At 51.7% G+C, this 14,183-nt stretch overlaps 1 protein-coding gene across 1 annotated transcript in view; it reads right to left on the bottom strand.

The window, feature by feature from the left end:
• Positions 1-3,153: 3,153 nt before the first annotated feature.
• The window catches only part of FAM3B (family with sequence similarity 3, member B), a 20,965-nt gene continuing 9,935 nt past the window's right edge, over positions 3,154-14,183 (bottom strand). The window contains exons 4-9 of the mRNA XM_014532915.1: positions 14,070-14,128; positions 13,181-13,250; positions 11,981-12,061; positions 11,645-11,777; positions 5,782-6,674; positions 3,154-5,129 (exon numbers count right to left, since the gene is read on the bottom strand). Of these exons, the coding sequence (XP_014388401.1) occupies positions 6,585-6,674; positions 11,645-11,777; positions 11,981-12,061; positions 13,181-13,250; positions 14,070-14,128 (433 nt within the window). The 3' untranslated portion in view covers positions 3,154-5,129; positions 5,782-6,584. The remainder of the gene's footprint in view (positions 5,130-5,781; positions 6,675-11,644; positions 11,778-11,980; positions 12,062-13,180; positions 13,251-14,069; positions 14,129-14,183) is intronic.

Raw genomic sequence — 14,183 nt, 5'->3', positions numbered from 1 at the left:
TGCGGGGGTGGGGGTGGGGTAGGGGGTGGGGAGACCAGGGCCCTCCCCTCTGTGCGGGGACCCGGGCCCTCCCCCACTGGAGCCCTCGGTGCAGGAGGGAGGAAGCAGGCGCCTCGGTCTTGTGTCCACTCCCAGCATTCTTCCCGAAACATTACGAATTAGGAAAAGGTGACCTTGAGCACCTCTTTGCTCAGGCGTTTACTTCCTTTAGAGAAGGCATTCAGGGGCTTAACCCTTCGAGTGCCAACCAGTATCCTAGGAACTATGCTAAAATTGCCAAGGCATTTTTGCTGATTTTACAGCAGTTTAGGAAAAAAAATTATGAATCGCAAGTAAATGAAGTTACATATTCAAAAACTTAAGGAAACCTTTACTACATGGACATATTTAGCAATATCATCATCACTAATAGAGGCAGACTTAGAACTGGACGCCTTTTCGAAGAAGCTTTTTGATAGCACTCCGGGCACTTTTGGCGAAAGACAGGAGGAGCGCGATCGTGTTCCCGGGCACTCTAGGGGTTAACAAAGGTTAAAGCCCAGGCTCTGGGAGGCCACGGGGCTTCGCCGTGGTCTGTCTTGCAGGGTCCAGTACTGTCCTGGCCTCTCCTGGAGGGACCAGCGTCCCAGGGGCGGCACAGGACGCCCCAGGAAAGAGTGTCACAGCCCCCAAACCAGCTGAGGAAATGGAACGTCAAGTTGGCCGGATCTAAGGACTCATGCGTGGGCAGCAGCCGCCTCGCAGGCAGAAAGGAGCTCTCAGTGGCTGCCCAGGATGGAGGGCTCCACAGACAGAAGCGGAGGGGGAAGGGCGTGGGGAATCCCCGCGTCTGTCTTTGGGGGACTGCAGGGGTCTGTCAGGCAGATGACCTCACCACTGCTGCCCAGGAACCCCCGCCCCCCTCCTCCCCCCAACTGCGGTTAGATTAGGTGTGAAGGCTCCATTTGGTGACCCGGCTGAGCACTGGTGACCCCTTGGGGCCTGTTGTTTGTTTTCCTAACAGAAGGCACCTTCGAAGCTGGACAGAGTGATGCCAGCGTCACAAGAACACCTGGGGGACCCTCCGTTCCCCACCCAACAGCCTCCCTGGGCACCTCCCTCATCCGGCGGCCTCTCCAGGAGGGACAGTCCCCTGCACACTCACACTGCACGCGGGGTCCTTGCTGAGGGAGGGAGACAAGCCCGGGGAAGGAACACCACACCACAGGCAGCATCAGCGAGCAGGGCGGGCCTGCCCGCTGTGTTCACAAGCCCCAGCGTCTGAGCCACAGCGCAGCCACCTCAAACGGCCTCTCCTTCCCCGTTTGCGCTCTCAGTGCACAAAGGTGACAGGCCAATGCTTGCTGGATGATGAGGTGGAGGGAACCTGGAGTCCTGAGGGCGGGCCAGAGATCTTAGCGGTGGTGTTTGCTCCGCTGGGCACAGTAGCAGAGAGCGCACGTTGGGGTCCAAGCTCACTGACCCCTCGCTCTCTGTGCCCACCTGCTTCAGTGGGGGTGACCATGGCCATCACAGGCTGGCAGGGTCTTGTCAGTCCTCCTGAATGGTGCCCACCGGAGACTGGCTTGGGGGCTGGCAGTGCCCAGGCCTTTGGCTACAGTGAGACAAGGGCCCGCTCAGGGGTGGGGGTGTCTCAGCTGGTGGCACCCTTCCCTCAGTCAAGAACAAGCTGTTTTCAACGTTGTGGTGTCCAACGTCCAGGAATCTTGGTAACAAAAGCACCGAGAGGGGCCGGGAGATGCCTGTCTTCCCAGCCTTTCTCGAGGGCAGAGAGCCGAGGCCCTGGCTGCTCTCTGTGTGGAAGCAGGTGCTCCCAGCCCCGTCCCGTGCTCTCCCTTGAACCCGCCACAGGGAGGGAGGTCTGCAGCCCTCTGGGGGGGAGGGGGGCTTCACCAGCTCTGTCTGCCCTGGGGTGGGGGACCCTCGGGCTTGCTGCCCATCTAAGTCTCGTTCTCCTGGCAGCACTTTCTCTTACTAGTGACAGACTTTATTTTTTAGGTCAGTTTAGGTTCACTGCAAAATTGAGCAGAAGGCACAGAGCTTTCCCTGTACAGCCCCTGCCCGCCCACACGCACAGCCTCCCTCTGTCAGCAGCCCCCCGGCAGGGCGCCTGTCACGTTCCATGACCCTCAGTGACTCATCACCATTGCCCAGAGTCCCCCGTTTGCGGTGTGAGCGTTCTGTGGGTTGGGAGACATGTGTAAGAACATGTGGCCACCGCCTGGCTGGTGTGACTCAGTGGTTGAGTGTCGACCCATGCACCAAGAGGTCACCGTTCGATTCCCGTCAGGGCACATGCCAGGGTTGCAGGCTCAATTCCCAGTAGGGGGCGTGCAGGAGGCAGCCGATCCATGTTCTCATCATTGTTCTATCTCTCTATCCCTCTCCCTCTCTCCCTCTCTAAAAACATGTGGCCACCATCACAGCATCGTCCGGAGTAGTTTCACTGCCCTGAAGGTCGCTGTGGCTTCCTGTCCCCTCCGACCAGCCCCCGCACTGCTGGAAGCCAGTCCATCCTTGCTGCTTGACACAGTCACTGCAGGGAAAAACATCTGCACAGCTTATGTTTCAAGGGCCTGGCCGTATATGGCATTCTGTTCTTAATATGTTTTCTCCCCCTCTTAACGCTATGTGTTTTAACCAAGGTCACCTCTCCGAGAAAGGTTGTTTCCCCAGGTGAGGATTTTTATCAGTAAAACCCCTTAACTAAGTGCCAGGCGGGTAGTTAATCACTTTACGAACAATCAGGCTTAAGCTACATAATCTTTACTTAGAATAATCTCCTTCAGTTACTTCCTTGTAGCTTAATAGAACAATAGAGTGACCTTGGAATGGAGATAAGAAACGCCCTAACCTTTGGAATAGAATGGATAGGATTAAGATCAAATAGTATAAATACAGATGTAAGAGGACAATAAAAGGAGGAACCTGGCTATGATGATCACCTGAATGATGCCTCCGTGTCATTCCTTTCCTTCTTTGCCGACTCTGTCCACACCTTGGGGAACCCCTGGACCTGCTGGGGCTGGACCCCAACACCGCACCTGCTCTGTGCAGCCCCAGCCTGTTGCTGGTCCAGGGCCGGCCTCAGGCTGTCCATCCAGCAGGTCGCTCAGGGGTCCGGAGCCCAGAAAGGAGATGGCTTCCCACCCCTGACTCCTGCCCAAAGGGCCCCCCAGGAAGGGGCGGGCCCCGAGTGGAGCTGGGGGAACACCCTCACCCCTCAGTGGTCTCCAGGCTCTGAAGGCAGAGGCCCCAGCAGGGGTGATGCGATGGCCCATGGCTGTGTTCGGGAATGTCAGAGGCAGCTGCTAACAGAAGTAGCGGGAACAGCGTATAAACCACACGCCAGCAACGCAGCCGGGAACTCTCAAAACCGGTCATGTTGTGGAGCCATCCTCCTGGTCACGTGTGTTTAGTGGAATACAGCGAACATTTAGGTAGAAAGTGCAAACCTGGAAAAGAAGGGTCACCAGGGCCACGACCCAGGGAGGGAGCCCGTTTTGTAAGGGTCTGTGGTTTGATGTGTTCCAGGCTTCCCCTGAGCAGGTGGCCTGGTGCAGAGCTCCCCCCAGTGCCGGGCCCAGGAACGACAGTCTCAGCGCCCAGCGCCCAGGTAGGTGGGAAGCAAGGCCTGGCAACTCAGAGTCGCATGCCCACACCGCGTTGGGGTCCTCGGGGTCGCACCAGGGAGAGCGGCAGTGGCAGCGGAGGTGCAGGCGCCCAGGGCAGTCGCAGGATGGGGCCAGGGTGTCACAGGAGGGCCCAGCGCGGGCAGGAACCTGGGCAGGCTGGCTGGGAGTGCTCCCGCGGCTTCACAGTGAATTAAGACAACACCGCCATGAAAGTGTGGTCATTCCAGCTGGAGTAAATAAAAAGATCCAATCCAGCCACCCCCACCCCCACCCCCTTTTTTTAAATACAGGAATCCTTGGTGCACGTAAGAGTTTACAACATAAAGAAAACGATCTTAGTGTCCTGGCTGCTGTGAAAGCACCAGGATCTGAGCGGCTGAGACAGCCAGGGGACATTTATCCTCTCGCTGTTTTAAGGGCAGAGGTCTAAGACGAAGGTGTGCGCAGGGCCCTGCTCCCTCTGAAGGCTCCAGGGAGATTCCGGTCCACCCTCCCCCAGCGCCTGCTGGCTGCTGGCCATCTTGGGGTTCCCTGGCTGTCGAAGCATCACCCCCATCTCTGCCTTCATCTTCACCGGGCCTTCTCGCCGTATGTGTGTCCAAACTTCCCCTTTTATTAAGGAGGACACTAATTATATTGGCCCAGGGCCCACCCTACTCTCACTCATTACAATGCAATGACCTTGTTTCTGAATAAGGTCACGTTTGGAGGTGCTGGGGGTTAGAATTTGGGGGCGACAAAATGTGATTCACCTGGAGCCTGAGCCAAGGTCTCAGGTGTTGGTCTGCAGACTGCTCTGCGGGGAGGGGCCCCAGCAGTCCCTTCCTCAGGGCCCCCAGCCCTGTGCTGGGTTCACAGGCCTTGTATTCCTGCTCTTCCCGAACAGCCAGAGGAGACCTCTACAGGTGGCTCACTCTTCCCTTGACCCAGAAAACCCCACAAACCCCTGCAGATCCGGAGGTTCAAATCTTCATGTTCATTGTGAGGACCCTCGTGAAACTGGCCAGGCCATCAGGGTAGGCATCTCCAAGAGCCACCAAGTCTCTGAAGGACGTCACTTTTCAGAAGCAATGGGTGCCATTCTGTTGTGACGATGGTGGAGCTAGTAGGTGTGCCCAGGCCAGACAGCGGGGCTGGACAGTGTCGGTGGCCCAAAAAGCGTGCTGACTTTTTGCTGCACGTGCTTAACAATGCGGAGAGCAATGCTGGACTTGAGGGTTTAGATGTAGATTCTCTGGTCATTGAGCACATCCAGGTGGATAAAGCTTCCAACTTACAGAGCTCATGGGCAGATGCACCCACACAAACTCTCCCTGCTGCCCCGAGAGGATCCCACTGAGAAAGAGCAGGTGGTTCCTGGACTAGCAGAGGAGGTGGCACTCACACGGAGCCCTGGGCATGTGCACTCTGCTCTCTGGCTTCTGTGCCTGACGGGGATCCTCCTCCGGCCTGGCTGAGTGCTCAGGGCCCAGTCGCAGCTGCCCGGTGGCCCAGCTGTAATGAAAGGACAGAACAGGACTGATAGCTGTGTTCCTAACTCCTCTTCCAGCAAAAGCCATAGAATGTATCAGTTACTCAGCCTGCTCTTATCTCAGCCAATGGGAATGCAAGGGGAAACAAACTCAAGGCCGAAAGTATGCTGAACACCCCCCTGTCTTTGTGTAACCAGACCCTAACTGCACCCTGCCCTTGCGTCACTAGCCCCCAGCCCTCACTCAACCAACCGGAATTGGCCAAATCAGTGGTCCAAGTGTGCCCCCACCCCCCGACCCCAAGCCCTATAAAGTCTTTGTTCTCTTGGGACTCGGGGCTCTCTCTCGTATCCAGTAATGGAGGCAGAGGGGGGACCAAGCCCGGGACTGAATAAAAGACTCTATGCTTTTGCATTGGACTTGGCGCTCCCTGGTGGTGTCTTTTGGGGTCTTGAAATCTGGGCATAACAGTAACTACTCAAGGGAGAAATCAGTGCTGTTGTAAGCCACTGAGGTTGGGTGGTTTGACATGGCCAGGATGCTGAAATCCAGGGTGCCATGTGCTACCATGTTTTCAAAGGATTCCTGCTGATAAAAATGCTTGGACTCATTCTTCTACCCTAATTCTCCCATCTTACACATGAGGAACTAGAGGCTCAGAGAAGCGATATTACCCTGGCACCAAAGTCCCCTAGCTTTTCTGGTAGCCAGGCTTGGAAAGACGGTTAGAATGAGCGCTTGGCCATGACTCGATGGTCTTCATCCCAAATCAGATGCATCATGGGACATGCTTCTCAGAGCGTGCGTATCTCCCATATGAGGCTCTCGATGCGCCTTCTGGAAAGCCCGGTGTGTACTGTACAGTTGTCCTCCTGAGGCCAGACCCTCCAGGCCGTCGGAGCTCTGGCAGTGACACCCCTGCAGGAAGGCAGAGGCTGTGTCCCTGCACCCCCAGTGGCCGAAGGCAGGAGGAGCCCAGGTTTGTCCATGAAACAGTAAGCTCACGGACCCACAGGAAGAGTTCAGGGCTCAACTGGCGCTGACCAGGGCAGCTTTGCCACGCCCTCTGACCATTGCTCCTTCTCCTGGGAGATGACTGTCCCGTAAGAGGGTGTGCTCCATGATCATGGAATCAAGGCTTTCTCTGCAGAGTGACTACAGGGTCAAGCTTAGATCTGATCTAAAATAACTCCACACTCACAAGCAGGGGTTACTTCCCCCAACGCTCTCCGTTCCAGGTTAAACCCCCTTCATTGAACAATTTCCATTCATTTTAGTCTTCCTGCTCATTAATATTTTCACTGTATGAATATTGGCATAAAAATACTGTGTGCCAAGATTTCATGCATGTAGCAAATATTGGTTGGTTGACGACAAAACCCATAAAATCAAATATTGACTGTTTGATAAGATTCATGGGACATTCCATGATTCATTTGTCTATAAAAATACACACATTTATTAAGTCTGCACAATGTTAGCTTAGCTCTTTCGGTACACAGCCGTCTATCTGTATTTCTGCAGGCCAGCCCGGGTATCTGTTCTTTGCAGCATCAGAGTGGTTGATCTGTGCAGAGGAAAGAAAAGAATTGTATTTATTTGCTAATCCACAAATATTTAATGTGTCATTTATGAGCAAAGTCCTATAGCTGACAAATTCCCTTCTAGGATTAGTCACTTCCTAGAATGGATTTTGCCCCAACCCACTATGGGTACTTGATTTTCTCAACGTGCTTCCTAATACAATTTGACCCAGGTGTAAATGAAGCTCTGGAACTTTCTGCAATGATGTAAGTATTCTGTGGTCAACACTGTCCAATAGAGTATCCACTAGCCATGCTTGGCTATCAAGTACTTGATATGTGTCCAGTGTGAGTGAGGAACTGAATTTAAAGTTCTATTTAACTTTAATAAATGTAATGCAAATTCAATAAATGTAATAAGTTTAATAAATGTAAATGCAAATTTGGTTCGTAGCTGCTGTATTGAACAGCATAGCTCTAACATTTAGTTTTCATTCTTTGGGAGTAGGACTACTCGTATACGTTACTGCAGAATTCCTAGCTCAGCAATGTGTGTTCCTATTGATGCGGGGTTAGTCCTTTATATCTTCAGTTCTTTCGCAGGTAATGGAGTGTCTTAACTTAATGCTTAGAAGGAATAATATGCATTCCAAATGTTGGAATTCTAGTTGTCTATCTTTTTTACTTAACATCTTTGAGATAGAACTTACATACTATAAAATACACCCAAAGTGTTCACTTCAATGGTTTTTAGTATATTCACAGATATGCAACCATCGCAGTCCATTTTAGAGTATTTTCCTCACCTGGAAAAGAAACCACAGACCCATACGCAGTCATTCCCCGTCCCCCACAGCCCTAGGCGTTCACTAGTCCACTTTCTGTCTCAATGGGTTTCATCTATTCCAGAAATTTCATATACTAGTAAATGAAATGAGCAGTATGTGGTCTTTTGTGTTTGGTTTTCTTGGCTTAGCATGTTTTCAAGGTCCATCCATGTTGTAGCATGTATCAGGACTTCATTTCTTTACATGGCTGAATAATATTCCTGGTATGGCTATACCCCATTTTAAAAAATATATTTTTATATATTAATAAGACATGTGGGCTGTTCCTACTTTTTGTTTTTTTATGAATAAGGCTGCTATGCACATTCATGTACAAGATTTTGGGTGAACATGTTTTCTCCCTCTTGGGTATACAGTATATCTAGGAGTGGGATTGTTAGGTCACATGGTAACTACATGCTTAATTTTTTGAGGAACAGCCAGAATATTTCCCAAAGCAGCAGTATTTTTAGATTTTTTTCGAAAGTGTCTGAAGGTTCTACATTCGCCACATCCTTATAAACACTTCTTATGATTTTTTTAAAAATTACAGCCCTCCGCGTGAGGGTGAGGTGGTACCTCATTGAGGCCTCCGTTTGCATTGTCCTGGTGGCCGATTACGAGCATCTTCTTGTGTGTTTACTGTCCCCTGAAGATAAGTTCATTCAGATCTCTGCCCACTTTAAAATCGGGTTATTTGTCTTTTTATTATGACCCGTAAGAGTTCTTTATACATTGTAGGTATAAGTCCTTCATTTGTAATGTTTTTTCTTCCTTTTCACTTTTTTTTTGGTGGTGTCCATTGATGCACAAAAGTTTTAAGTTTTGATGAAATGCAATTTATTCATTTTTTCTTTTTTTGTTCCTGCTTTTGGTGTTGTAGCTAAGAAACCATTGCCTAATTCCAGGTCACAAAGATTTATGGCTTCGTTTTCTTCTACAAGTTTAATGGCTCTAGCTCCTATATTTAGTCATTTGACCCATTTTGACTTAATTTCCACATATGGTGTGAGGTAGGACTCAAATTCATTTTTTTTTTTTTTTTTTTTTTTTTTGCATGTGGGTGTCCAGTTGTCTCAGCATCATTCCCCACACAGTGGTTTTGGCAGCCTTGTCGAAAATCATTGACCAAAAAAGTGAGGTTTTGTTTCTGGACGCCGGATTCTATTCCCTGGGTCCGTATGTGTGCTGTATGCCAGTACCACACCGGCTTGATTACTGCGGCTTTGTAGTGAGTTCTGAAATTGGGAAGCATGAGTCCTCAACGTAGTTCTTCTTTCTCAAGACTGTTTTGGCTATCTGGATCTCTTGAATTTCCACATGAATTTCAGGATCCACTTGTCAATTTCTATAAAAAAGCCGGCTGGGCCATGAAGGGGGAATTTGAATGTGCACATGAAATGGGGCCTCCATTTTTCTCAGGAAAATCAGTGCAATGGGTCCACCCTCCCTGATCATCAGAATCCCCTGCCAGGCCCGCCTCTGGCGTTCCAGCTCAGTTGGCCTGGGCACCGGTGTTGTGTAAGGAGCTTAGGTGGGGAAGGGCAGGTGGGGCGGGCCAGTTGGAAGGAGCCGGGAAGCTCCGGAAAGGACTGTTTGCTCTGGGTTACTGGGCTCTCTGCTCAGTTCCTTGCTGAGCCCCACATGTGGCTCTCACTTCATCCTCATTGACTCGCATATGATAGGGGCTGGCCTTATCCCTTCCCCACAGGGGATGACCCTGAGGCACAGAGAGGTTACATAACTTGCCTAAGACCACACAGCCGGTAGATAAAGCCTGGAGATCCGTAAGATGCCAGATTGGTACTGACCACGCAAGGGGTGGAGGAGAAGGTGTCCTGTATCACTCCACAGAGGCAGCCTGAGGAAGGCCAAGGGCAAATGGAGCACATGCCCACATCACAGCTGAAGAATCACCCAGCTTTCATTTCGTTACACAGATCAGAAAACTCAAGCCCAGAGAGGAGAAGCAGCTTGCTCAGCATCACCTGTGGCCCCCGCAAATCTGACCCTGGACACCAAGCCCCTCTCCCAGCCGCACCTGGCACCCCTCACCCCAGGCAGGTCCAGGCAGTGGGGCCCGGGAGAGCCACCACACAGAGCCCAGGCCATGCTCACTCGTTAGGACAAGCCCATGAGGCCTCAAGCACACTGGGTGTCCGAACCCGATCATTAGCAATGAGTGGTCTGGGCAGGGGCCCCGGGTAAATGCTCCTGGCGTGTTCTATGGGACTGGCTTCCCGGGGGAGGAGGAACAGGGAGTTACAAGGAGAAAACGTGTCCTTTAGGTGCCTGCTAAAATCCCCAGGGATCCTGAGCGTCCAGGGGGGCGACTGCAGGGCATCCGAGGAGCTCCAGGGCTTCCCCTGGGCATCTGTCATGAGTTACCTGTTTGTGTGGCTGCACCGAGATCACACCCACCCAGCCCCCTCCTCCTCCACCTCGGCGGTCCTGCCAACAGTGGAGAGGCCCCGCCACCCATCTGCTTCTGTTTCTTTAAAAAAATATTTTCATTGATTTCAAAGAGGAAGGGAGAGGCAGAGGGAGAGACAGATGGAAGCATCATCAGTCGGCTGCCTCCTGCACGCCCCCTACTGGGGATCGAGCCCGCAACCCGGGCATGTGCCCTGACTGGGAATTGAACCCTGACCTCCTGGTTCATAGGTCAATGCTCAACCACTGAGCCATACCAGCTGGGTCCACCTGCTTCTGTTTGTCTTCCTTCCCAGACCCGTCACCATGCAGACAGAGCAAGCAGGGGACTGGGACCAACCGTCCTCGCCTGGAGTCAGAAGCAACCTGTGGACACGCAAATCTCTGCCTCTTAGAATTCCTAGCTCCAGGAAAGGAGCCCCTTTGCCTAGGAAGGGTCGGAGGGCTCACCCCTTGGCAGGCAGCCAGCCCCCCACTTCCAAAGCCCCGGTGTTTTGGCCCCGGATCCGGAGAGCAGCACCATCTGAAAGAGGCTGTGCCATCGTCCCCAGAGGCGTCAGCTCATAAATCCCGTGACATGTCCCCAACCCTCAGCTGCGATTTTCACAGGCCGTGGAGCTAACGCATGAGAATGCCATTCCTTTGCTGTTTACTTTTCTTCGATAAATGACAGGCCTTCAAGTCAATCATGAACAAGTTACAATGAAAGCTACCTTAATCCGGCGTTTGGTGCCTGCCCTTCCATTTTATTTTGTTAATCCATTGATTTGTTAGAGCGTGAAAGGGCAGGGGAGAGAGAGAGAAACATTGATGTGACAGAGACACATCGATTGGTTGCCTCCAGCATAAGCCCCAACCAGGCTGGGGATGGAGCCTGAAACCGAGGTACTCAAATCGAACCCAGGACCTTTCAGTCCATGGGCGAACACTCCACCCAGTGAGCCAAACCGGCTAGAGCTGGTGCCCAACTATTTTAAATGCTTCGGGCGCACAGGCGCGGTGGTCTCCGAGCCGCATTAGCAGTAAGCACTGTTCCTTTCCCCACACAGAGGCAAAGCAGAGAGGCCTGTGTTGGCTCCAGCATGATGCAAAATCGGTCTCAACAGCCCACTGAGAATTTTCTAATTTTTTGTTTTGTTAATCCTCACCTGAGGATATTTTTCCATTGACTTTTAGGGAGAGTGGAAGAGAGAGGGAAAGAGAGAGAAACATCAATGTGAGAGAAACACATCCATTGGTTGTCTCCTGCCCGAGTCCTGACCAGGGGAGGAGCCTGCAACCAAGGAATCGAACCCGAGGCCCAATGCCGAACTAATGCTGATCTAAGGGAAAGGGTTCCGTTCTCAGCACGGACGGTTTCACCCATGACACACCCAGCACCTACCGGTGGGATTTTCCCAGATGTAGGAACGAGGAACCCTGAGTGGAGGGGCGAGCACTCAGACCAGGTGCCCACCCCGCACATGGCCCTGGCAGCACGCACTCTACGCAGGGACGCAGGGACGTAGTTAGAGACGGGGAGTTGTAACCGACTGGCAACCTTTCAAATCACAGCCCCTGCTACCCTAACCACCTGTGGGAAGGGACATTTAAAAACCACCCACCCTTGGCATGGTGACAGATGGTTACTAGACTGCGTGTGGTGAGCACATTGTTCGGTGTATAAATGCTGCATCCCTATATTGTACACCTGAAACTAATGTAATATCGTATACCAACCATTCCTTTAAAAAACAGTGACGACAACCACTCACCTTCTCTCTCTCGATTCCCGCAGGAAGTTCAAAGCCCTTCGCTGTAAGAAATACCCAGCTGGACCTGAACCGCATGTTCCTGATTTCTTTGCTTCCAAGCGCTTCTATGGTCTTCTTGGCGTCCTCCTTCAGTCTGGGGGACAGAGGAGAGCGACTGAATGTCTCCCGTGGGGACTCCTGTGTGTCCCACTGTGTTTGTCCCAGCACTGAGGTCTCCAAAGCCACTCAGTTCCTGGTGGGGTTTTTTTTAGGGGGGTGAACAGGAGGACAGGGCACCCAAGCTGGCTGCGTGGGTCAGATTTCTAGTCACTGCTGGGCACAGCCACGCACGCTCACCGGCTGCTGCCGTCATCGTGGGTCACCATGAAGAGCAGGGACTCCGCTCTGGACCAGGCATACGGCCCCGCAGCTGCTGGGCTTCCGCGTGGGACCGTCCGAGGTCAGAGCACGACGGGATCAGGAAGATGCTACCGATCAACTCGACACCAGCAGCCACTTTGGTGGCACAGGCAGCACGCTCTGCAATGACTCAGGCAGCCCCCACCCACGTGTGCGCATCCCAGATCGGAGTGGCTCAGGCACCCATGTGCAGGACAGAGACAGGAATGCAGACCCGGCCTTGCCTGGGGAAGTCTTGGCTAAGGGGCCTGCCTACACCTTACAGGATAAAAGAAAGGCAAACCTCTGACCCTACTCTTTACCCCCGGGGCTGGGTGCTGATAGTTGTGCTTAAGTTAGCTGCCGAGTAAACATGCACCATTCCCACCGAGAGGCACCAGCATTTCTCACGACTCTCCATCGTCTTACAGAGACTTGTTGTTAACAACTCTCAGGGCTGGTATATCCTGACAGGCAACATGTCCAAGACCCAGTGCCCAGAATGGAGCGACGCTGAAGGAGAGCGGGGGTCGCGGGGCCCGGGAAGGAGCACACAGGCCCAGCGGGCACCAGGCCCAGGACAGAAATCCTGATGATATTCAGGCTGGATGCTGACTGCGTTATTTTACAGAGATTTGATTTGAAACTGTCTCTTCCCGTTATTCAAGGAGGGAAGGGAAGGAGAAGATTCAAGACAAGTGTGACCAGAGGAAAGGAATTTTCTAGAGAATGCCTTCAAACGGAATTACATGAACCCAGAGACTAAGACAGTGATGGTGACCCTTTTGAGCTCGGTGTGTCAGCATTTTGAAAAAACCCTAACTTAACTCTGGTGCCGTGTCACATATAGAAATTTTTTGATATTTGCAACCATAGTAAAACAAAGATTTATATTTTTGATATTTATTTTATATATTTAAATGCCATTTAACAAAGAAAAATCAACCAAAGAAATGAGTTCGCGTGTCACCTCTGACACGCGTGTCATAGGTTCGCCATCACTGGACTAAGAGGACTGATGAAGGGACGACCGTTCTAGAATACTCAACACGAACTTCTGGCAGTTTTCTTAGCAGACAACTTAGTAAGAACGTTTGGCCATTTTGCCTGTGTTTTTAAAAATCTTGATTTATGTTTAGAACTCATCTAAATGTTAACAGGAAACGAGTTTTCTTACCTCCTTCATACATATCAAAATACTGTGCTGCTATCACTTTCCCAGTCACATCTGAAAAGAAAAGGAACAGCTTTTAACCGAAAGCTCGTCGGGACTCGGGGTGCATCCGTGGCACCAGAGTTCTCGACGTGGCCTGTTCCTTCCCCATCTCTTTCCCGGGAGCCTAAGATGCGCTGCCTGCCCTGGTGCTGCCGATGTGGGTGGGTCAGAGAGACGCTCCTCCGCTGCCCTGGCTGCCTTCCGGCTGCTTCCCAGGAGATTCCATCCTACACTTTCCTGTTGCACCTTCCTCTTCCCACACAGACCCCAGAGTTCCTGCCTCAGGGCTCTCTGCTGAGTGCTGCAGGCTCCCCTCCGGATCACCACGCTGGGCACATTCTGTCTTGGGTTCCTGCAGCCCCCCTGTCACTGGACCATGTGCTCAGCTTGCTTTCAGGGACACCCCAAACCTGCGATTGTCAGGGTTCCCAGTGGCGGTCGTCTTTCCCAGGCCTAAGGGGAGGCCAAGCTTGGCTTCCCTGGAGGTCCTCGTCCCTTCTATCACACAGAGGCAGGAACTGGCAGATGTGTCGCCTTCTGCTGGGCCACCAGGAATCTGAGAGCCAAAGTGAGGCCCAGGTCTGCTCCTCTGGTCTCACCCCGCCTCTGCCAGTCCTCCTCGTTTTGTTTTAAAAATCTATATTTGGTTTCATGGTGTGTTCTTGGGAACTACAAATAATCTGAGGCGTTGTAAAAATAGTTAAATATATAATTTCAAAAATGCATCAAAATATAAACCTAGACTAGACTGAGTGCAAAACCCCAAGGTATCTGGGAAAGATCCCATCAGAGTCTTTAGAAAAGTTTTAAAGAAAATATTTAATAACTTACAATTGACAATGGCAATATTTATTCCTCTCCCAACATTTCCAATCTTTTCTCCTATGAGCCTGAAATGTAAATAAACATTAGTCAAAGGACTCCTTTCTTACCAACAGCGGAAGC

This window comes from Myotis brandtii, unplaced genomic scaffold (assembly GCF_000412655.1).
Source record: "Myotis brandtii unplaced genomic scaffold, ASM41265v1 scaffold923, whole genome shotgun sequence".
In the NCBI taxonomy this organism is placed as follows: domain Eukaryota; kingdom Metazoa; phylum Chordata; class Mammalia; order Chiroptera; family Vespertilionidae; genus Myotis; species Myotis brandtii.
This window is presented reverse-complemented; position numbering and strand designations above follow the sequence as displayed.